This window comes from Pungitius pungitius, chromosome 10 (assembly GCF_949316345.1).
Source record: "Pungitius pungitius chromosome 10, fPunPun2.1, whole genome shotgun sequence".
NCBI classification, from domain to species: domain Eukaryota; kingdom Metazoa; phylum Chordata; class Actinopteri; order Perciformes; family Gasterosteidae; genus Pungitius; species Pungitius pungitius.
The window spans coordinates 10732675-10757318 of record NC_084909.1 but is presented as its reverse complement, the minus strand read 5'-3'; the positions used below and the strand labels follow the sequence as shown (position 1 = coordinate 10757318).

Below are 24644 nucleotides of genomic sequence, written 5' to 3'. Positions count from 1 at the left end.
ATGGATCAAAGAAAACCGTGGCTTTCTTTAAATCATCAGGAAGTGGCATTAAGTTTTAGTACCACAACACTATGATTCATAGTCATTGAAAGTTTGATTCCTTTTTGGGAACCATCGTTAACAATGCATCCATGAAATGATGCTGTATAATGTTTCTGTTACCTTCTCTTGCCACACGGTGGCAGCCACACATCACACAAACCAAATAAACCTAACAAACTGAACATTGTGCTGCAGGCGCTGAGGGAAACCAGAGAGGCCAAATGTCAGTCTGCCTGATAAAAAGGCGCAGAAAAAGAGTTTGATTGCCACGTTAACCTGTCAGCTTTTTGTCACAATTCACAGTGGCAAAATGTAGGTTTTGATTCAGCGCAGCATTCTGGGGAAGGTCCGCAGGGTGAGAAGAAGCAGATAAGAGGGGGATCGATTCTGTTTGATTTCCTGTTGAAGTTGATCCTGATAATTGATGTAACAAAGTCCAGCTTTTCCAACACGGTGAAAAATGAATCAGCTCCGAACAATCATCTAATTTGCATATATTTAGTATGAGCAGCTAATCTCTGATCTGAAAACTCATTTCTTGTGAACTGAATACCAGGATGATGACACACTGAACCAATGGCCTGACATAAAGATGGATGTGTTTGTACTCACAGAATGAATGGCCATGAATTACATTTCTTTATTTGACAACAATCCTATATTCTCATAATGGCTCTCTGGATGGCTTCAAGTTGATCATCACATCACTAGGTACACATGCTCAAAATAGAGAATCAATGATTCACTTGCCGTTTGATTATGTGCATGTGGGTCACATTATTGGACATAAACCTACGAGGAACCTGGAGGGGTGACGATACATGAACAGAGATTAACAAACACCTGCAGAATTAAAGTCCAAGGCCTGCTGCCCAGAGCTGAAGACTGCCTCGTTGAAATTTGCCTCTGAAAATGGGGAATAGCACTTAGTAAAATGTTCTTTGTCCTCTAGCACTAAAGACAGAACCCTGAAAGACCAAACACTCCTCAATATTCACCAATAAGCCAAGCCACAATCACTTAAAAGTCATTCTCTGCTGGACATCTTACTCGGACTGTGCTGTATGGGCAGCTGGTGTCTATGGAACGCTGTCAGTATGCAGATGCATTATGCAAATATAGAAATATAAAGGCATAAAGCCCAAAAGCTCTTAATAATAAATATTTTGCCTGCTTTGAGCAGCTGAATTCAGAAGAACATGCAAGGACGCTATATGAAGGAGCCTGATTGGTTACCAGAGGGGGGTTGTGCTTTTTTCTAGTGAGCCATCTGTCACCGAGTTCACACTCTCCACACTTACCAAATAGCTGCCAAAGTCACTAAACCGAGAGCGGACGCATTCAAACACAACGACATGCACTAGGCACCCGCTCAGGCCTCTTTGTGATCGGCTTGACAACTTAATGAGCAAACACCATCCATAAGAACGGAAGAACAGTTTTCCAGGGTGACCTTTAAAACTCCGTCATCATGCATCATGCATGTATGCATGAATAGCAAAAATCATGAGGCTATTAGTAGTCTTGTTATACCTGTACTATTGAAGCACTTCAGTTAAAGCATATAGCAAACACAGCAAATTAAAACCTTTGTCTCTGTGTGTTGTGTTGAAATTAAATTATTCTAATTGAAAATGAATGATACCGTTTCTTAATGGGTAATATTGATATTCCCCTGTGTGAAACATGTTTTATGACCCCTTTCTTTTTGTGCTATGAACAGCCCAAAGTGGCAACACAAGTATCCAAATGTAATGCCATGAAAGTAACTTCAGTTCCACTTTCCTGGAGGTGAAAGCCTTCGTTCTTGAGGAAATCTTTTTATATTTTTGTCATGTACGTAATGATTAAATTTGCACGCCTTTTTCCATTGCACTGTCGCATTGGATTTTATCGATTCACTTACTTTTTCCATCTCAGCAAGTATTGGAAACTTGCGTGTGCAAAATGAAAATGCACATAAAAGCAGGTTAATGAAAATGAATTCATATTTTTGACAGGAACATATGCAGTATTTTAGTAAAGGGTTAACAGATACCATAATCATCACATGGCTTCCGTTTGTTCTGTCGAGCTCTTTCGGGGAGCTGCCTGTTGTGTAGCAGTGTGTCATATAGTATGTTATCTTTTCTTATCAACGGCATCTGTGTTACCGTATTTGCAACGTTTTCTTTTTTTTCCCCACGTAGCTTGCTTCTCACAAACCCTTTTTCCCCTTATTTTAACAAAACAACCTCTGGGGCCCCTTGCAGCCTCCATTCAAACTTTTTTTCTCCCCTCTCCACTCACCTATCTCTTTGCCCAGTCCTGAGCGCAGGATGGCGCCGGCCGACGTGACCACGGCGCAGGTCTTGAAGCTGCTGCTGTCCTGCCGTTGGTGCAGTTTCTCCAGGGGACGAGAGGGTACGAGACGAGCCCAGCCGAGTGAGGAGAAGGGCTGCTCCGACCCATCCACGGTCCTGAGCCGGGCCTGGTCTTTCATCTGACACAGAAGCTCCTTGGCACTCTGCGCGGCCCTGCGATGCCCGGTGTAGGAAACGTGGTGTTTGTTGGCACTGACGTAGTCCTTCATGGCACGCTGCAGGCGAGGACTCAGCATACCGGCGGACACGCGACCCCGCCACAACCGCTTCACTACCGAGCCCGACTCGGAGAAGTAATATTCCTCGGCAGAGTCACCACCGGCCCTCCGGCCCGCTGTAGTCCTCTTTCTGTTTCTCAGTTCTTCTTCTTCTACATTGTCCCTCTCATCCTCCTCCTCCTCCTCCTCCTCCCCCCCACCGCGGTACCGTGCGGTGCTGATGTGGTTCTCGTACTGGGAAGTCCTCTCACGGCTCTGGACTGAAGGGTCTGAATGAGAGCCCACATTCTCTGTCCCGAAGGAGGACCAGGCAGCCAGGCTCTGCGGGTCTAGGTAGTCCGGGTGGCCGGTCTCGTGGCTACCATAAACGCCGCCGTAGGGAGCACTCTTGGGGCTGTGGCTCACGTCCAGGCTGAGCTGCGGGGTCGCGGAGCCGGCGGAGGGCTTCGTCTCTGGCTCAACTCCGGGGTAGGCTGTTGTTGTTAAGGTGGAAGCCCGTTCGGGTCGGGGGCCCAAGTTGGCATGCTGTTGGTGGGAGGCCTGTATGGAGGCGAGGCGCCGGGTGTCTGGGTGCTGGGAGAATAAAGAGCCTACAGAGGTCAGCGGCTCGTTCACACGCGCGTCCAGGAAGTAGGAGAGGAGGGCGAGGAAGAGGAGAACCCAGGCCAGCATTCCCAGCAACACCAGCCTGCGCCACTGCCTCATACTGGACTTCATCGCCTCTCACTCACGTACACGCGTGTTCAGCTGGCCCACCAACAACGACGCCCCACGGCCAGTACTTAGCGCAGGTCAGCTGGAGGGCCTGTGAAAGGAGAAAGCTCAAGATGAAACTGCTCAGGAGAAGTGGGGAAAAAATGGAACAGTAGAGCAGAGGTTTGGGAGGCTCACCGCAGCAGATGCTAGTATTTCTTCATGACTGTGTGTCTTCCAGGATTTGAGAGGTCCCTAAGGAAAGGAAAAGTAAGTAAGTTAATAGTAAAGCGTGCCCATGCATGCACGAGGCTGTGTGTATGTGACAAAAACACACTGCTCACAAGGATCATAATGTACCTCCTGCTGATCAGAACTAGGCTTGGCTTAACTTGTTTAGACCCGTCTATTAACTGGAATATCATTATTGCGGATCCCCCTCCCTGTACCCTGATATTCAGGCCTCCTAACCTGTGGACAAACAAGAGCCAAAGCTCATCAACTGAACCTGGTAAAGACGGGGGGGGGGGGGGGGGGACCAGCAGGGGGCAACTAGGCCAGAGGGTGAAGAGACAGTACGAGAGAAAGAAAATAACTGTCAAAGACGCTGATGCAAACACACACCTGAACAAACACACAAGGGGTAGGAGTCAGGCAGGAAATTTCCTGCGTGGAGGTTCCACATGTCTACCGGGCGGAGGTCAAATGTTGCTCAGGGAAAAATATGCCCTTTTACCACCTGCATATAACAACAGCTGGACCCACGCACAAAAAGAACCCAGAAGAAAACAAGCGGGAAATCACACAGCTGCCCAATGACAATTGTTCTGCACAGAGAAATTGCTTGTATATGCAGCAGTGCTCAACAGAAGCCCGCAGTGGAAATTGGTTCTCAAGTGTGTGTGTCTTCATTTAGGCATTTTGTGTAGTTTGCCTCACCTGGCAGCAATGAGGATGGGTGCCTCGGATCCGCAGTGAAACAACATAAATAGGTGGCACAGATGGAGGCGGGGGTGGTCTTGTCAGGGCTACACAAAGAAACAGAACAAAACGGGAAAAATGGAAATGAGCCACCGGCAGCAAAAGGATGACTAAATTACTCTTAGTTAGCAGGAGAAGGCGATGAACAAAGGAGCCTGATGGAAAAAGAAGCATAGATCTTTTAGAGAGGAAGAGGAGATTGGTCAAGTGCTTGTGGGTCATTTCCCCCAAAGAAGAGAACTATGAGAAGAAGACAATTGGAAAAATGAGCAGATGAATGTTGAACAGAGGGAAAATTTGCTGTCGGGTCAAATCGCCCCCTCAGAGCCCAAGATCACATCTTCAACCCTCCAAAACCCAAAGAAAAATTAAACCAGAAAATAATTTTTATGTTGGTTCACTAATATTTAACAATGACGAAGAAGAAATCAATCAACTGAAACAATGTTGTCAAAACCGCCAATTAAAAACTTCTATAGATTATGTGAAATTGATGTGAACGTCAGAAAAAAAGTTTAAAATTACCAAAATGTTCTAATGCCAAAAGCAAGCCAATATGCTGACAATAAAAACTAAAATATTCCGGTTTCTATCACATATCACAAAAACTGCATTGCCGGATGTCACGGTTTGGGTCTGCTCTATGTCTTATTTTGTAGTTTTCATGTCTCTTGTGTTCCTGGGTGACTTCACTTCCTGCCTTGTCCTGTCTTCCCCTGTGATTGTCTGCCGTGCCTGATCGTTTCCACCTGTGTCCAATCACCTGCACCTCCCTTGTGTATTTAAGCCCTGTGAGTCTCTTGTCTTGTGTGGCGTCATTACATGTCAGCGTTCATGTGTCAAGTAAGTCAAGTCTGTGTTTTCAAGTCCAGGTCCCTGTGTTTTTTGTCTGTTTTGTTTTCTCCTCCTTCCTCCCCTTTTTGGCTGGAGCGATTTTGATTTTGAGTTTATGACTATTAAAGTCCTTTTGTTTTTCATTATCTCTGCGTCTGAGTCCTCCCTCCTTGCCCTCGCACCCCGCGTCGTGACACCGGATGTCTTTGGTTGAAAAGTGACTTAAAAGAATATACATAATGGACACTGCTCCCATGAATCTGGAGTCAGCAGCTGGTTATCGTATCCTCTTGCTTAGCTAATAATAAAAAAATCCCTAATTAACAAATATCTCAAATCATTAACTGTTAATCTATCATGTAGTGGTCTTCCTTGCCCAGCAACCCAACAGTGATGCAAAGACTCCAGGAAGTAGCCGCTGGGGGCGAAGGATTAGTCGCACAGGACCACCACACATTTAAAATTCAATACGTTCACACAAGTAGTGAGAGAACAGCTCCATTTACGCCTTATTGGCCGATGGGTAAAACAAAGCGGCTGCTGTTCCAGGTGGAAAACAAGCTGCCACCACTTAGGCGTAAACACACAGTACAGCTGATAAAAAGCAGGTTCTCTGGAGCAAATGTACACGTGTTGGGTATCAGCCGCAAATCTGGCTCAGCTGGCTTCAACCATCAGATTACATGAGGCCAGCGATGACTCGCAGCGAAGGTCCCACATCCACAATGCATCAAGTTTTCAGAGAGCCTGAACAGACAGACTTTAATGTACAGACTGGGTTTTAATGTGACAGCTGTCCGTTATATTATATTAGCAAAATCCTGGAGAACAATACATTTTCTAGAAATATGTACATGCCAAAAATATAATTTTACCAATGATGTAAAATACAGGAACAAGAAATAATATAAATACTGCCAGCTGAATACAGAACAGAATACTAATCAATCCACCCTTACTGTTATAAAGATAAGGAACTAAAGATCTCAGTATAATAAATTTTGTCATCTGATGCTGTTTACCAGGAGGCTGCATTGATGATGACTTATCTACTTAAAGTAATACCAGTCTGAAATCCATGTGACCATGATTTCATGGGGCAGCAGACACTTCTTCTGTAATGTAAGAAAAGCAACTTGTGTGAAAGTATTGTTGCGAAGCCTCGATAAAGAAAGCTACCAGACGTTATGTTGGATGTTTCGCTTTATTGGTGGACAGCACACATGCTACTGTGGGCCGGATTCTAATACGGTAACCTTCTCCTTACAGGCTTACCCATCGGCTCCTGGTCATAGACAAACTCACACACGCTAGCAGGGCAACAACAAAACACAGCATAATTGAAATAATAAAGAGTTAGGATAAAATAGGAGAACCATTAGTCCCGCAGCAAAGGGGGTAGAATTACACATGTACGTTGTAAATAAGATCTGCCAGACTGCCAACAAGGGTCTAACTGACCCTGGTAGAGAATATATCACAGCAAACCTGTTTGATTAAACCCAGCCTTTTTCACCATGGTTGGAAGATGAAGCAAACACTTCCCTGAAAAGTTTCATACAAATATCATTTGGCCCAGCCAAAAGAGCATGAAATGATGTCAACGTGATCGTATTATAAATACAAATATTAATCTGAATGGCAAAAATTAAACTAAAATGAAATAAATTCCAAAAATTGATTTTTCTAATAGGTTCTATATTTTGTAAGGTGGAAGACAAATGGACAAATTAACATATTCTTTGACCTGAAGGTATCTCTATGTCATTATTTGCAGCCCGCCGAAATATATATTGTCCAGGAATGACTTTAGCTGCCTGAAGGTAGAACTAAATTGATGGGGCATATGGAGTGGCTGAGAGAGTGGCTGCAATGACACAAGGCTAAACAATTGTTATCCAAATCTTCATTGTTCAAATGCTGATTTAGCAGTTAATCTTCTTCTTGATTAGTCGACTTCTAATCACCCACCCACACCCTCACATGACATTCCCCACTGCGCATTCAGAGGCATTGAAATACTTCACGCCTTTTCGGAGTGCGTTATCGAGGTGTATTCCGCTGCTTAGAGAGCAATGTTTTATCTTCATTGTGTCATTTAGGGATTAAAAGCTATGGAACTTTGTACTGGTCAATGGAATCTAATGGACTTAAAAAATTTGGCCACAGCCCCCCCACTGAAAGTGAGACTAGATCCAACTATCACTCCAATCCACACTAATTCCACAAAGAAAGCAGACTGTACAAGTTTTGTTGGGGCTAGGGGGAGGGAAGACAGAATTAGAAATTGGCACACACCGTTTGAGGAAAATCTAGTCAGATTTCCAAAGAAGTAAACAAGTTTTTTTTGCAAGACAATATAGTAATATATGCGTGCAACTTTTGTAAAAGGTCCACAACCAAAAAGGCAGCGACTGAAATAAAAAAAATGAACAAAAATTAAGTAATTCAGATCAAACATAAAACTCAAAACTCAAATTAAAATGCCCAAAAAAGTACAGCTTGAAACAAAAACATACTGATGAAGATGATAAAGCAACTCTTTTCCAGGCAGCCAAATAGAAAAAACATTTATAGATGTGTTTATTCAACGGCATGCCCTGCTGGAACATCCTCAATGTGTCCCGAGTCCAGGCATCACCGGAGGTGACTGAACTGAACTCCACTACTTGACTGCCAGTGAGGTACTCGGACGACCCTTGAGGGAATACAGCCGCAGAGCATCTCACTGAAAATAATTCAGTCCACCTCCTGCCGTGTTCGCGCTGCGGAGGAGCCACGGTGGAGGTGTTATGAATGCTTTAAGCCCTGCCAACTAAGCAGCAGCAGCAGATTCCGTAGTAGAGGTCGTGACCTTGGCCACATGCAGTTTACAGAAGATGCAAAGGAAATACTGTGAGGTTAGCTCAAAGAAACAGGTTCACCACGCTTTGCTGTATGTAAGCACGGAATAAAAGTTCATTCACAACGAGTGGGTGGATTCTGAGTAGCCTAACTAAAACTAACCAGTGCTATTTAACACATCATTAGATAGAATAGTTTTCCAAAAGAAGGCGATGGAGAACTTGAGGTCTTCGGCTCTGCAAAATGACCTGCAGTTCTATTGCCTTGCAGCTTGACTTAAAAAACAAATACCTCAAGAGTGGAGTTGTTCACCATGGGAACATTTTTTTAACTTAAATATTCACCTTTCAACAGTTAAAGCCTCTACAGACTAATACATCACTGTGAGGTTGAATAAAGGCAACGGGACGACGTCCGATAAGCATTTTTGGACACAGACCGACAAATTATGGTCATGAGATATTTTCGAATTTCAGAAATCCCCAGGATTTTGTGAAAAGAATATGGGATGAATTTAGATGGGAGTATAGTATAGATGTCATTAGGGAGACAGATATACAAACCGGATCCCCAAACTTCAAATCAATGCACACCTTACCCGATACATTACTTTGTAATAGGAATGTTGCATTTCCACTGTTTACCTCACTATCACATAAGAATAAAGTAGTTATCTTTCCAACCGGGGCGTTTGAAAGCATTTCTTTTACATTGCTGTTTGAAATGTTCTAGTTCACTGTGATACTCAAGATGAGGCAGGCAGGCTTTTCATGACATGTGTTTCATGCAAACTGGACTCATAACTGAACTGATCTGCCTCATAAGATAAGATGAGACAAAAAAACAACGAATCCACAAAGAATCCACAGTTTAGCTTTAATTACATTTTAAAATGTATACCTACAGAAAAATGAAATAGTAATAGACCGATATCATACATACATAATAACTATTATAACATTTGTAGCAGAGCTAGTAGGTGATTCTGTGGTCTTGGAGCAGAGCGTCTGTGCAGTCCAACAGCATCGCGGTTCAGTCGGGTTTTAGTACAACTTTCTTCTGCATTTTGAGGTCAGCGCACATTTTGGAAAAGATTCAATTCCAGATTAAACTTTGCAAGGTTTACATTCATTTTCAAACAGGGAGGCTGTATATCTGTTCTTTGCAGAGAAGAAGTAAATTATTAAACCCATGGCCTGAGGGCCAGGTGTAAACTGGTGAAGCAGCGATTATGAATTTCATCTCCTCACATCAACTGTTACGTATGAAGCCAAAATCCCACCAATGTAAATCACCCATCTTATCAGCATCCAGTTCTTACACGCAAAGCAAGGCATTATCTATAAGCCTCAGACCTTTGCGTTCAGACCGATAAAAGAAATTGATGCCTGCAGGAATTCACTTTTTGCAAATGGAGTTCCAGTTACAAAATGGTCATTGATGCAGAGGCACTTATATGGGTATCGATCTCGAAATGTGAACCGTCCAAACTCAGCCCATACCAGGCATGGCATTTCATTGCACAGCACACACACCGCTTTGATTTATCAAGTCACATTAACGATTTCTGTACGCTTGCAGATCAGACTGAGAAAAAAAAAAAAACGGCCTGCCGACACCAGCAAAGAATGACCGAAACAGGGACATCACAAGCAGCTTGAAGTCGACTGAATTGAGATGATTTAGCGTTAAAAAAAAGGGCATATGCGCCAACTAAATGAACACAGCATCTCTCCTCTCCTCACTTAATGAAATGGTCCACCCAGCTTTAGCCTCAGGAGGCAATGAGGTTATTACAGAAAAGGACATCAGACGGAGCCCTTTGTAATTACGCTGCAGGCGCCCGAGCGCTCCGATGGATCCGCTGCAATTCACATCATGAAACCCCAAAGTGCAGCTGTTAAGAATAGCCTGTAGACGGACTGGCTACATAGGACTATATAAATGAGCAACTCAAAACAGGTTTTTCTATGTAAGAACAATCAAGTAGAACTGTTTTATCCGACTTTTGGTTTTACTTGTTTGCCATTTATGCATTTATAATTATGAAGCTTAGTGTCCAGACTTACAAAGCAGGGAGAGAACAAGACAGAGCTGATGATAAACAGTATCTTTGTTGACATTTACCCTTTCTGTTTTATCTCTGCAAGGGAGAATAATCACTTTTCACTTTCAAGACAAAGGCTAAAATTCCAGGGTCAAAAGTCCCCAAATACAATTTGCTGAGACCTAATCGTACCTCTGCTCCTGCATGATGACATAATGAAAGGCTTCCCCCCGACTTCACTTCCACTGCTCACCTTCTTTCCTTTCACCAAATCTGCCGTATTTTATAACCTACATTAAACTGTGTTGCTGTGCATGGAGACACAGCTGCACTGACTATAAGGTCAGTCATTTCACGTTTGAAATGTATATAAATGCGTGTGTGTGTGTGTGTAACCGTTGGACATCACTTTGTTTGAATTATACAGTAACTTTTAGAGGTTTGTATCTGCATGCTTTTTTCTTCCATTTTTATTGTTTGCATGTTTTTGCCTCCTGCAGGATGGAGGTTCTGTCACCCCGGACAGAACCGGTTTGTGCCCCTTCCATCCGGCAGGAGGCTGAGGTCCATCAGGACTAAGACCTCCCGCAACAGTTTCCTCCCGTCTGGCTCATCAACAGAGCCCGGGTCCCCCCCTGACTGTACATTCACTTTGTCACTTGCTGTAGCTAGTGCACTTTATCTTTATTTCTTACTTACTAACCCATAGCTGTAGCGTACTAACCCATAGCATATATTTTATTATAGTTTATTATATTTTTATTTGTATCTTATTCCTGTACTACATTATTGTACTGTCTTCCGTCATGCACCAACTGCCAAGTCAAAGTCTATGTATGTCTGACATATGATGGCAATAAACATTTCCTGATTCCTGATTATCTGTGTGATGGTTAATGTATTATTGGAGATGCAGTTTAATTATTCATCCGCCCTATGTTTTATCAAGTGAGTGTCTGATGGTGCATCTCATTAGGGTCAACAGGTGCGTCCCAGAATTGACTGCAGGTGTCTGCACCTTTTAGAGAGCCTGCTGTGACATGGAGGAGAGTTGGCAGTTGGAGCAGCACGCAGTAGAGGTGGACAGGCAGACTTTGACATAAAGAATTGTGACAGTGCATCTTTACTTATTTGCGACATATTAATGTCAGTGTGGAAAAAAAAAACTTTTTTAATTGCACATTGCAGGGGGCGGGCAACACGGCTTATTACAGCCATCCAAGCGCCTGCCAATCACACCGGAGCATGCAATCATCTGGCTGCACTCATAGGGCATAGGGAGGCACACTGCAAAGATAAGTACAGGCAAGCTTTGAAATCTAAAGTATAACACACACTTTAGCAACAAATCCAATGGACCAGAAGTTAGGTTTCAATGCCTCATAAGTTAGGAGGCGAAAATGATGATCAGAACACTTATGTTTTAAAAAATGTAGAAGAAAAAAAGCCCGACTTGCAGGGACTTGAATATAATAAAGGTCAATGTGACTGTTAATCTCCATCAGTGTGATGGCACTGTGTTTTTTGCACTTAACTATCATCAAACTGAGCAGTGACAAGGGAGATTTGCACCTGCAACACATCAAGCGGTATAAGTAACTTAGTTAGTTGAAAATAGACAAATTAATAAAAAATATGGATCTCACAATCAAGTTTCTTTTGTTCCCCAGCTTGTTCCTACCTGTGTATGTCTGCAGTTTTGGTGCAGGAAGTGTACAGGAAGTTCAAAAGGGCCTTTCCAATGGTAACCACAGCCAGCTAGATACTAGACTGATGACAAAAGCAACTTTAAAAACAAGAAGTCATCTAAACAAACGGCTCCTCACTCCACCACTGCCGGGTGCATCAGAGGTTTATAGCCGCCGCTTCAGGAGAAGTACACTGACCTATCACAACTGCCACAAGCAAGCTTCTCAGCACCGTGTCAACAGACCCTTTTCTCTTCTTGGCAGCTGTCACGGTTTGGCTTCGCTTCCTGTTTTAGTTTGAAGTTTCATGTCTCTTGTGGTCCTGGGTTAACTTCACTTCCTGCCTTGTCCCCTGTCGCGTCATTGTCTAAATGTCCCTCGTTGTTGGAGCACGTTTTGGTTTGGTTAAAAATAAAGAGCACTTGGTTTGAAAACTCTGCGCTTGAGTCCTCCCTGCATCCTGCTTCAGCTGCGAACGTGACAGCAGCTCTGCCTCCAAGGTAAAGGAGAAAACATATACATGTTACATCATATTTATACGTGCAGGCCAGATACACACAAAAACACCAAATTGTGGCGTGGAATGATCAACAACAAGCCTTTCATGATCTTTCACCCTGATTCTATTTATACTGCAGCAGAATCACAAGGCAGGGCTTCATGTGCTTATAATACCAGCAAGGTCAGAGCAGAAAGTACTAACTCCATTAAAGTCTGATCCCGATGAATCAGATTAGGTCTGTCCCCTCACATGCCATCTTCCTAGAACTACAGCACCAAAGATATCAGCGCAGCGAAAATTTCTATTTTTGGCAAACGTGTGCTGAGACACTGATTAATCTTCCTCTAAAGAATCGGCTACACACACAATATCGGCCAAGAGGTGCGATGAGGCAGAAGTCTTTCTCACACACACCCGTCACAGTCCATCTGCTGTACAGAACTCACACCTGATCCCTAAATCTGAGACGATACGACAGGGTCTACGTGCACACAATGAGTCTACATTCTGTAGAGAGCAAACAGCCATAACACTAAGCTGACACCTGGACACACCAACGCACACAGCTGGACACGCTGACGCACACACCTGGACAAGACCTCTGCGCTACCAATTAGCGCCTCTCTTTCTATCGGAGCGCCGTGTGAAGCGTCTTGTAATTACAGGGGCAAAGGACGCGTTTCATTTTAAGGTAGAAAAAAAAAGACAAGAGAAAGTCATCCACTGGCTGTTCAATGCAAGCAGGAGGCAGACTTAAAAGCTTGAATCTAACAACTCAGTTCTTACTGTAAAAGCACTCGGCGAGTCACAAAGTAACCACCACATAAGGACATCTGACGAAACCACAGAGGCCGGGAGGAGTTGAATCACCCGGACCTTCCCAGCACATCCTGCCTCCTGATGAATCGCTTGGGGGAGCAGCTTTTTTTTTTTGATGACAGGCTTTCACGGTGCACAGAGCCCTCTCCAATACAGCTAGGTCCTGGGAAGGAAATGCAGTTCTACACCTCACATTATGGCCCATAAATACAGCTGGGAGCGCTGACGCCCACAGCGGCCGAGCGCTTAGTGTGAGAAAGTGGTGGCGGCGGTACACCTAAAGCCCTTTTCACTCCTGTTCTCGCCTTGTGGAGACTGGATGGACATAACAACGCTTGTAAAAATCAGACTGTCACCCGATTGCACTAGCATCGACCCTCATCCATTTGTCTGAACTAAGGATGAATTCAGAGGTGTTCATACGCTCTGCTCATTCATGCTTAGGAAATGAGGCCGCTGCTGAGAAACAGCAAAACAAGAGCAGATCTTACAGGTTAACACATATGCTTATGATGCAGACAGGATTTGTTCATATGGGTGTTCCCCACACGAGTATCTATTGAGAAAATCCTGACTGCCTGTAGAACAAGATGACTAATCTACAACACTACAGCCATTTTCAGACAGCTTAACCCTTACAATCGGCCCTCAACACTTGGACACTTGCATCTGAACACAGACAGAGATTAGCAGCCTATCACAGACTTAGAGCAACACATGAAAGCTGCGCCACAATAAGCTGCTCAAACCTTCCCGTGTCGTTTTAGAAGACTCAACGCGAGGAGACTCACAGAAACGAGTGCCCGAACCACCCCTCTCTCAGGATGAAGTCGGCTAATGATCCTCGGACGCCCGCGAGCTCGCCATGAAAGCGTCCCGTGCTCCTCCTCTCGGCGGGGAGTGAGGGACACAGCTGGTCTTGATGACTCCAGCGCTGCTGCTTTCGAATGCCGAGCTCAGATGACTGCTGCTACGGCTGGTTAGCGCTCATCTGAAATTACACCTCCACCTTCCCGGGGTGGCCTGCCCAGCCACTGCTTTGTGCGGGATCTCCACATAAACAGCCTCGAACACATAAAAAGGAAACTAGCAGTAGCTTTGGACGGTTACAAAGATCATTTTAAGAGCAACTCGAAAAACCTGAAGCACCGACGCGAGAGCCTGAACACGGAGATGAGGAAATAATCTTTTAGAATTTAAAAAGGAGCGTAACAGCCAGATATTTCCAAAAGCAGAGAGTATAGACTTAGTACGGTCTTCCAGTCACACCAGAAGCAAACTAATGATAATGTTGTTGTTCATCAATAATCGTTAACAGACCTTCAAACCTTTTAATTCGAAGTTGACCATTTCTAACCTCATTCTTACAACAGACAACATGCTCTCGTGCAGCGCAGTGTTTTCAGATTAAAAAGCTGCTTCACTCTGCTGTTAGTGAGATGAACACTTTGCACATCTGTCTTTCAGAGACCGAACATCTGTGGACATTACAGAAATGTGCCCATGAAGCATAAAACTACTTCCTTTTCTGCCCTGGAATCAGATTTCCCTTTTCCCCTCAACGGTGTAAAGTCAGTCAGTCACACACTCACACTCAGATTACAAATTCCAGGGGATTCTGCTTCGCTCAGTATTAATTGAACTAATGTGAACATAAAAATTAAATTATTACGCCTCACTGGGATTTGTGTTACGCTCCATCAGATTGAGAACATCTCCTACTGCACACTATTCCACATAACTCACCTCTCCTCAGAGCAGTCAATCTTTGATTGGTTACTTCTGTTACTGGGTCATCACTGGCAGCAATTATGCATTTCATCAATAGGTATTTTTAGAACAAGTCCTCGCTGCTATTTTGTGGATGAACTGACAGAGCTTGCAGAGACGGAAGCGTTTTGGGAACAAACTCCTCACTTTTGTATGATATTTTACTTGTGTCTCAAAGATGTGTTTTTGTGTTTTTTCTATAGTACCGCAGAAAGTATTGCCCAACTCTAATATTTTCTTCTTATAACTTTGGGATAATGAAACAAATCAAACATTGTTAGTTGTCATGGTGACAACACACTTCAGTTGGGCTGTAAAGTGTGTTACGCATTGTTTCTCCCCACAAAGCCGGCAGCGGAGGTACTCAGAGCCAAATTAACGTCGGTTAAAGCCAAATCAGTCTACAAGCCTGTTCATTTGGAAGTTAGCCAAATAAATGAATGCAACCTCAATAAATATGGGTGAGAACAAATCTTGTTCTGCTTGCTTTATGGGACAATACTGAATACCACGAGTGGAGAACTTTGGAGGAAAATGGCTGCACGGCAGCCGTTTGTCATTGTACAATAAAAGGGGAACAAATGTACAGAAAGAAGGCTGCTCTCCTACTCATCTGTACTCTGCCTGCACACGCACACAGACACACAAAGAGGCCCCCCGCTTGAGACAATAGAGATCCAGCTAACAATAAAGAGTTTCCTGCGAGCGTGTAGCAAATCTCACAGTGCAATTAGATTGTTTTTGTGTAAAGGAAATACTGCAGTTGTCTCTGAGAATCAAATCTTTTCAACATGGGTTGGGGTTGTGCGACTTTACCAGGTGGGCCACTCATTAGGATGTGAATTTACATCCTAAAAGGGAGTGGGTGGTGACATCAATAGTTCACTCCCTACAAAAGACAAATGTCCTAGCAAAGAAAAGGATACATTACATACCTTTAGTTTTATATAATGTCTAATTTCAGCTGTACACTCAAAAGCTTTGAAAAACCGAGGTCACACACATCGTGAGCGGCTGCACACACAAAAAGAACACAAACACTTTTCTGATGCAATGTCACTATAACCTGGAGAGAGGCTCTTTTCTTTTCCTCGTACTGTTTTGCAGCACAGTGACACATTATAAATGACCCTCAATCATGTGATTTGAAGGTGAATGCGGAACATTTCGATCACTGCAATGGTTTAGCCGTGTTCAATTCAAAGCACTGAGGTGTGTTTTCTTTTTTTTTACTGGTCAGAAATGAAATTGCTTCAAACCAAAACCTACTAGATGAAGAATCACTGCAGCTGTGAATATGGAAGGGCAGTCATGTGAAACAAACCCATTAAATGAACTTTTTTTTACAACAGCAGCAGCAGGCTTGTTCTATCATGACCCCAGAATGACACAGACCAATAAATCAAACATTAATGTGGTATTACAGGAATCAGTCTTTAATGTGACATTCAGATGACTTTCTCTGGAGCTTCTGTTGTCCTGTTTGGAATGGACTGTCCCCGTGTGCTTGAAGCTGTTAAACAAAAATTAAAGTACCGAGCCAACAATTAAGCATCTCCTCAGTGAGTCTAGGCCCTGCGCTCACTGTGCGCTGGGACCGAATGGTCAGTGTGGAGAACCACGGTTTGTCTTGCAGCGTCCAACGGCACCATCAAGATGAGCGTCAACGACTGACACACATGAACTCTGCAGCATGCGTTCATTCTGCATCCGAATGTCAATGAAACCAATCGTTAGTGTGCAGCCTAAAGAGCCGCTCGGAGACCCGAACGTTGAACGAGCTTTCCGTGCTGATCCCCGACCGTGCACCTGGTAAAGTCACCCACACAAAGGATTTCCTCTGACATAGTTTTAATCCGCGGGGTTCCAAAGACAATCCCCAAGCATGCAAATGTTTTTTTTCTTTTTTTTCTCGCAAACGTCGTGCATGCACATCCTTCCCACCGCGCGGCTCCGTATCCTGCACTCAACGCGCCGAGAGCAGCAGAATGCAGGTCCGTGCGTGTGTGTTTGTGGAAACGCTGCTGGGGAGCCAAACAAAGCCTTACCTTAAAAACCGCGTCGGTCCTCGCTGGATGCTGCTCCTGTCCGCCGGTCCATCTCGGTCCAGTTCGCCTTGTTGCAGCACGGCAAGCGCGCGAGTCGGATGGGCTCGCCTGTGCCCTCCCGATCACGGAGGAGACATCCACTACTGCGCCGGGCAGAGCCGAGAGGCGGTGTGTTGTCTGTCACTTGCTCGATGGCCTCTTTCCTCGCATCCGACGTCCACTCGGAAAGGGGGCGGAGTCAGACAGCACGGATTTTCCTGGCCTGTCGGCCCGAAGGGAAGGAGAGGAAAGGCGAGGAGGGAAAAGGGAGCGAGGAAGGGAGGAAGGAAAGGTAGACAGTGAGATTGAATTTGACACATTTGGAACGGGAAGAACAGCATATTTATTGTGCAATTGATAAGTGGCCAGTAGGTGTGTGGCATTGAACGGAAGTCAGAGTAGCGTTGGTGGCCTACTGTCCTATCATATCATATCTGTCTGGCTAGTTTGGATTTGCTTGAGAACCTCATTGCTTATGTCTTATGTGCAAAATGAGGCAATGGAAGCAATTCATTTAACATAATCATTTGTTTGCTTCTGCTGCTTTGTTGCATTATTTATCTTGCAACACCCTTTGACTCATCTTGTGACCCCTGGAGAATAGCTGGCCAATGTCGGGAACTACTGATCCAGAATGATGAACGAAATAGTGAATCACTGTCCCAACTGTCAAGCAAGTAGCAAGCAAAAAAAATCAACTAAGTCAGGGGCCATTACAGATATGTATATTAGGTTTAATGGTGTTTCCCACTGACCTTCGTCAATGGGTTGAGATCATCAAACAGTGGGAGGGGGATTCAAAACTTTGGGGAAGCTACCAATGAAGCTGAAACCGCCATCACCACACAGTAAGATCGTCTGAGAGGCCCTGAGGTGATGTAAGAATGCAATGCTTTTTTTTTTTACTTTTTAGTTCTTGATGAACAAATATTAAGCTATCACTTTCATATCGGACAGGGAGCCAAAAATGAAAGGAAAGAAGTAAAATAGTATGGTCCAGAAAAGTGGATGTGGACACCAAAAGACAATGCCCCATGTTGAAAGAAAGAAGAGATGAGGGTAATCAGGTTTTTCTCTATATTTACTAAACATATTAGATCTACAGTAATGTGTTTAGCAAGGATTAGAGATCTATGGTAGGCAGGTGAGCTATGTTTTTCAAGCCTTTATGCTAAGCTAAGCTAACCAGCTCTGCCAACTGTAGCTTAACATTTTTAATTTCTTTTCACAAGAAAGCAAATATGTATCCCCTTTAGATGTTGATCTTAATGCACAAAAAATGGAAATCTACAATTTACTGACAACTGAGACAACTCTGTGTGATAATAAAGATTAATATTAAGTGTAAAAAGGTGTGTGTAAGATAGAGCAAGTATGAAGTAGTTTGTTCTAGATTAATTCATTCATTTAGGCTTTATCGCATGCAGGCACTTCTGCTGTATGCCGCAATTACTGCTCTACAGCCAAATGTGCCAATGCATAATAAATCACAACATAAGAGATCTAACCGGCTGTCTGTGAACCGTAAGACCGAGTGGAAAGTAAACATGCACAGTGTTCACAGAAGAAACATCATCTTTAACCACTGAGGTCCTGCAGCATGTTCAGATCATGGAAAAGAGTAGGAGCCGTCATCAACCCCAAAAACGAGAGGATCACTGCATGTGGGACAGCTTCACAACTCAAATGACTCTGTTTTGGTTTTCCACTTGCAACATTTGTAGATTGTACCAACAATTGCAGACTTGTGTTAAGATGATTGTCACTATAATTGTCATTTGTGCATCACAGGACATCTTGCAAAAACTCAAGATTTTTAAACAGCCAAGCTTCCATCAACGGTGAACAAAATGTCCTTATATTCACTCAAAGTAGATCTAAAAAAACTAATGGCTCCCCAAAATATGGCAGGAATCGTGCAGTTCTGTTTTTTGCTGAAAAAATAGGAGTAAACAAATTAGGAAACGGTCCTGGTTTAGTTTAGTCAGGTCTAGCCTAACAAAATGTCAGAAATCTTCCCAAAACGTTCTCAATAAACAATCACACACACACACACACACACACAAATACTCAAATATTTAGGGGGATTAGGGAGTGAGCACATAGACTCAAACTGCTGCAACAGAATAATGCAACCACAGGCAGCGGCTCCGTTACACACTTGCTGATCTCTTCAAAGGGAAGCTCCATTGTGGGGCATTTGGAGGCAGATGACTCACCCAAACTCGCTGGTGTGCTAAGAGTCTGTGACAGAAATATGGAGAATGTGAGTGGGCTCTGGGAATTGTGTTTCTGGCCCAGAGCAATATGTTACGACTTTTATGCCGAAGTCCTACAGTCGTCCCAGCCGCTCCCCGGCAGGTCAGCAGCTCTTTGTCGAACACATGACTCCGGCGCTTATCAGCCTTCTCCAGGTGTCCGTCAGTCAGCCAAACTTCATTATGCAGCGGCCTTTGTAGCGCACGACAAAGAAACAGAATCTCCCGTTGAAGGGAAGAGGTGAAAATGTGTGTGCGTTATGACAGAAGAGGAGTGTACCTGTGCGTGTGTGTGCCTGAAAGTGTATTTCAATTTTGTATCCTGCCCAGCTGCAGCACTTTTCAAACCGAAAATACCTGCGATCAAAAGGACCAATCAACCCTTTGCTATGTCCCTCTCCCCTAGTGGCTATCCAGCTGCAAGAAAACCATTCCAGCACACAGTCTACAGTATCAGTGAAAGGACATTTCTGAATTCATAACAGTTGCTCCCTGATTTCAGAGAAAAGCAGCCTTTCATTTTGAGTCCGAGACCTTGTATTTGAGTGTCATCTCTTGCTTGCTATGCGATGGTTCGAAACTCACATTTCCTGCAGACCCGTATCAAAACTTGTAAAGGGGTATTAAAGGGATAGATTTCACGAGGTGGTGTTGTATGAGGCAATTATTGATAGTCTGTGTATTACCTGCAGGACTAACAGCACAAGAGCAAGAGCAAGGAAATATCCTTGGACGGTAAAACGTGCTCTAGGTTCTAAGTAAAAGGCTTTTGAAGCCAGCCCTGACGTCCCCTCGGCTGTTTGCTGTGCGAACTTTGTGTGTGCTTTAAAATCAAAGCCCAGACAGCAACGTAACGCTCATCATCGCTACCTGCGTAATCATCATTAAGACCCATAACGGTGTGATTTAGATAAATCAGTCAAAGCTCTCCGCTGAAATCATATTTGAACATCTGGCCGTCTCTCTGATCCACCCCACTTTGCTCTTCCCCTCAACTAATTGCGGCCATTAGAAATCTGTGAGAGCGTGACGGTCTCTATAGTGATGAGCTGATGTGCTGTGCTGTTTAAATGTCCTGGTCATTTCATGCCATCTGTTTCCCCTGATTGCTATAGCTCGACTGATAAATGGGAATTATGTGAGTCAACACATCGCGGTTGTCTCGCTGACTTAATGGGCTTGCTCACGTCAACAGAATGCTGGTGGAGGTGTTTGGGAGGAAGGGCTGACAGATTGAAGGATGCAGCCTCTGAGAGCATTTCATCAGGTTTACAGTCAATCCTCACACAGCACAGAGAGAAAAGTAAACAGCGACTGATAGTAAAATGACAGCCAGCGGGTTACTTAGCCCGTGACAAACAGAGTTGTCTCTTGTGGCCACGTGATGGATCCTATCGTCTGTGGTGTCCGTAGAAGCAAGAGAATCCAAATGATCATCGCTACTCGCTGTGAATTCTCTAGAACATATTCATCAAATACTGTGTCTCATTAAAACGCTTTTTTTAAATACATATTGAAGTGTAAACGTGCTTATATGTTGTGGTGCTATGGCCCTGCTAGCTTTCCGCAAATGGGGGGCAAATGGGGGGCTCAACATGTTCACCATCGCATTTGCAAATTGGCCCTAAACAAAGGACAGCTTTAGCTTCTTGTCATAGAAAGACTGAAGCACCACTACATTAAATGACATTTTCCTCTAAGTGAGTGAACCAACTGGCATTTGCATAGCTGAGGTTGGGTGTAAAGTTCACCATGCCTCGGGTGTAGAATGGGCCTGAATCATTTGCATGTGCGAGTTGAACAGCCTGGACTTACAGTACATCGCCAACGAACAATGTTCTCCTAATGTTGCCGTGGATAAACCTTCAGAAGCGAAATGTCGCAGCGATGTTAGCGACTAGAGAGGAATGACCATTCCGCATCGCAGCCAGGTTCCTCAGAGTCCGAGCCGGGCACATCACAGAGTCCTCGATGCTATTAGTGTTGAGAAGAACGGGAGATGCCTTCACTTGAAATCCTGTCACGTTAAGAGATGCCAGCCCGACATTGAGATATTCATTCTGCCACCTGGGTTTCATTAAAGGAAAGACAGAATTAGTGGAAAATATGATATGATAATATTTGTGCACTCTGCTACTTTTATGAATCAGGGCCAATGGATTTATCAGAATGCTGTAACACACCTTAGTTCATGGATGAAAAATACTGAAATGTCACCACTGGAATCCATTACTGGGATGCCACAACTTATTAAATAGGCAGATAAAGACAAACATAAAAAGCTTTTTTGGATTAATTCACTTCGAAGGTAATATATACTTCCGTCTGCCTTATTATTTTATTTCCTGTTCCCTGTCTTTGTTCCACATTTCTTTGTTCCTCCTAAATATTACCTGTGCCTGATGATGGATGCGATGGGCTCTTTTCCACATTTCTTACGATGTTGGACAGCGATGGATCTATTCAACACCCAAGAGGGGAAAAAATAGAAAAATATCCTTAACGTTGCAGGACAGCTCTGCATGCACTCTACTTGTAAGAATGAGCTCTTTGGAGCTCCATTATAGAGCCATTATACCATGTTTGGACCATTTTCTCTAGCTGACAACAATAAAACCCTTCTGTCCGTGAGGCGGGGGAAAAGACTTTTGGATCAGCCATGTTTTATAAACCAACCTCTTCCCGTCAGACATCGGAGGCAATTCAATCGCTCAGGTAGTAATCATGACTTGATTAAAGCTAATGCAGCTTTTACATTTTCAGGTTTCCTTGTTGTGATGCACCAGACAGGCTTTATTCTAATAAAGGAATAGATGTAAATAAATCATGCTGAGAGAAAAATGTGACTGTGTTCTTCTTTAGCTGCTCCTCCTGTGACTGATTTCCGTCTTCTGGCTACTTCACCCCAATACCGGGAAATACTAGACATGGACCCAAAAAGACTCCAGACTGGTCTAGAGGATTCGTGGAAGTTCATTTATAAGATTTCTTTGTAGTTTCTGGTCTTCTTCCCCTCCTTTTTCAGCCTTATATCACATAGTGCAGACATTGTCATAAACCTTGTTAATGAACAGTTCTTTACTGCTGCTCACAAACAAGTTGTTAAGTTGCCAGAGTTCCCCATTAAACAACCATTGTAATGAGAGCTTTCAGTTTTAAGCTTATACTTAAAGCACAGTGTACCGTAGGTGAAAATAGTCAATAAGAGAGCTGGTTCTGTCCTGTTCAGTGTGAAGCTGACATTGGAAAAAAAATCCTTAAAATGACCCAATTTGGAACATTTATAGATCCATGGCGACTGGAAAAACTCCATTGGCCCGGAAAGATCCTTTACAATGAAAAGCTCCAGGACCGCCTCTAAATGAACCCACTCACCGTCTTACTCATCGTCTTACTGGGCCCAACGGAACATTTTCAAAGGTCTTGTTTTGTTAAACCAACAGCTCAGGCCCCCCATTCTAATTCAATGAAATACAAACAAAAATAAACAATTAAACCATGGTAACAGTTAGTGTTGATTTATTTACTGAATGTACTAATTTATTAGCAAATAATGAAATAAAAAGATTCAGCCGTTTTTCTATTGTTTGGTTGTTTCTTCTTCTTTAGTGCGGAAATCTCTTTCAAAGTATGGCTGTACGTAATGTTTCTTATTGAAAATCTAGATCTAAATGTGCCACCGTGATGAAAACGCTTCGAAGAGTCCAATTCATCCCATTTGAATGTAGCTTCTTATTAAAGTTGATCCCCAGATCGTTCGAACCCTGCCAGAGGCTGTCACTCGCAGCTATATTTATTTGTGGGGCTGCTTTCACAGCAGTGTTGAATCCCTTAAGGTTTTCTTCACACTGTACCTGTCACTTCATGGGAGATGGCAGCCCCGTTCCTACAGCCTCCCGTATGGCAATGGCAGACTCCATCTTTCAGTTCTCTCTCTCTCTCTCTCTCTCTCTCTCTCGGGCTTCAAGTTTGTTTTCCTATTTATTTTCCACGTCACAGTATTTCCTTGAAGCTTCACACTCTGTTTGTGTGACAGTGTGAGGTCACAATCGTCCCTATCCTGATAAGATGACAGTTTGATGTTAATCCCTTAGAAACTATGTCATCCTTTAAGTGTTACATTTTTAATTGCAGCTTAGTGAGATGGCTCCATTTTTTTCTTCTGACTGTGTCTTTCTTTTCCTGTTCACGTCTCCTTCTCATCTTCTCTGGCTCTGGGTGTAATCTCGGCCTGTTATCTGACTGATGTAAGCCGGGTGTAATACCTTTAATGATTACGTGTTGTTGATAAGATAATCCTTATTGAGCTCTTTGAAACTCTGGTATTAACCTCTCTAAACCTAACTACCGTTTCCAGAGAAAGGGGTGAAGAGGTGTTATGTGGCTTCGGCGTAGGTATCAATGTAAATAAAAAGCAACCACAATGAATGTGCTGTGTGTTTGGGATTTTGGCACAACACCAGCCTGTTTTCTAGTTGTGCATATTTTTGGTACTGTAGCCAGATACTGTGTTACTCTCTCTCTCTTTCCCCCGTCCCATTTTGTAAAAAAGAGGTGGAGGAGGGTGGTCGCTTGAAAAGGCGACTCATCCCCAGGCAGGAACGGCTCCGTCTGGTCGTCCATTATATCGCTGCGCCCGCCTTGCGCTAGCTTGAAACTAGGTTGTTTCCATGGCGACCAAGTATTTGATGGACAGGTCTGTGTACAATGGCCAGTCGGCTGTTGGAGCTTCCACCCTCTGCTGTCACCCAAACGGGAAGCTAAGGATTTAGCATGTCGGTGGCTCACCAACTGTGACGTTTTGATTGCACATTTCACACTCCGAACTCCGTTTGTCTACTTTTAGGTACAAACGCCCACATGATATCTTTTTTGCAGCCAGTTCTACACTCCCACATCACAGTAACACAAAAGACGTGTGAATTTTTGCTTCATATTATGAGACAGCCCACAGAAAACAAACAAACACAGAGCCTGCAGATTCAAACATGGCAGCCTGTTCTGTTCGTGAGACTCCTCCAGCAGTGTGCATTAGCACGGACAAGCATGTACATTACCTCAAGTACGCTACTAGACATAACAGCAATGGCACCTTACTTAAGTATTTTACTTGACTTTATTTTTTGTAAACCAGAGTAACAATAACAGTGTATATTTATGTACATGTGGGCAATCTTTCTTACAATACGTTGAATATATTGAGCTAATGAAATATGTCACTTAAGTCCCTCTTCCTCATCTGTAGTTAATGCCAAACTGTAAGTGCAGTGCAACTAGTGTTAGGGCAACACAGTAGAACGGATTACTCATCCTACAATATCAACACGAAAGATTTCAAACTCTTAAAGTATTTCTTCAGAGCAATTTCCGATTTCTCAACAAAAGTAATTTCCTCCTAAATGGAGCATTGAAATTTTATTTGTCATGATGAAAAGGGTTGTGAAATAACTTTAAATCTCTCTCAGCTATTTTGTCATGTATGAGAGTGTGAAATGCCC

The 24644-nt window shown here is 43.5% G+C and overlaps 1 protein-coding gene across 2 annotated transcripts in view; it reads right to left on the bottom strand.

The window, feature by feature from the left end:
* st6gal2a (ST6 beta-galactosamide alpha-2,6-sialyltranferase 2a) overlaps nt 1-17086 on the bottom strand; it is a 37708-nt gene extending 20622 nt beyond the window's left edge. Inside the window, exons 1-4 of one of the 2 annotated variants that reach the window (XM_037489619.2) lie at nt 16850-17086; nt 4256-4344; nt 3515-3571; nt 2332-3428 (exon numbers count right to left, since the gene is read on the bottom strand). In XM_037489619.2, coding sequence (XP_037345516.1) covers nt 2332-3340 — 1009 coding nt within the window. In that variant the 5' untranslated portion in view covers nt 3341-3428; nt 3515-3571; nt 4256-4344; nt 16850-17086. The remainder of the gene's footprint in view (nt 1-2331; nt 3429-3514; nt 3572-4255; nt 4345-16849) is intronic. The other variant, XM_037489620.2, reaches the window with a different exon arrangement.
* Nucleotides 17087-24644: the final 7558 nt, after the last annotated feature.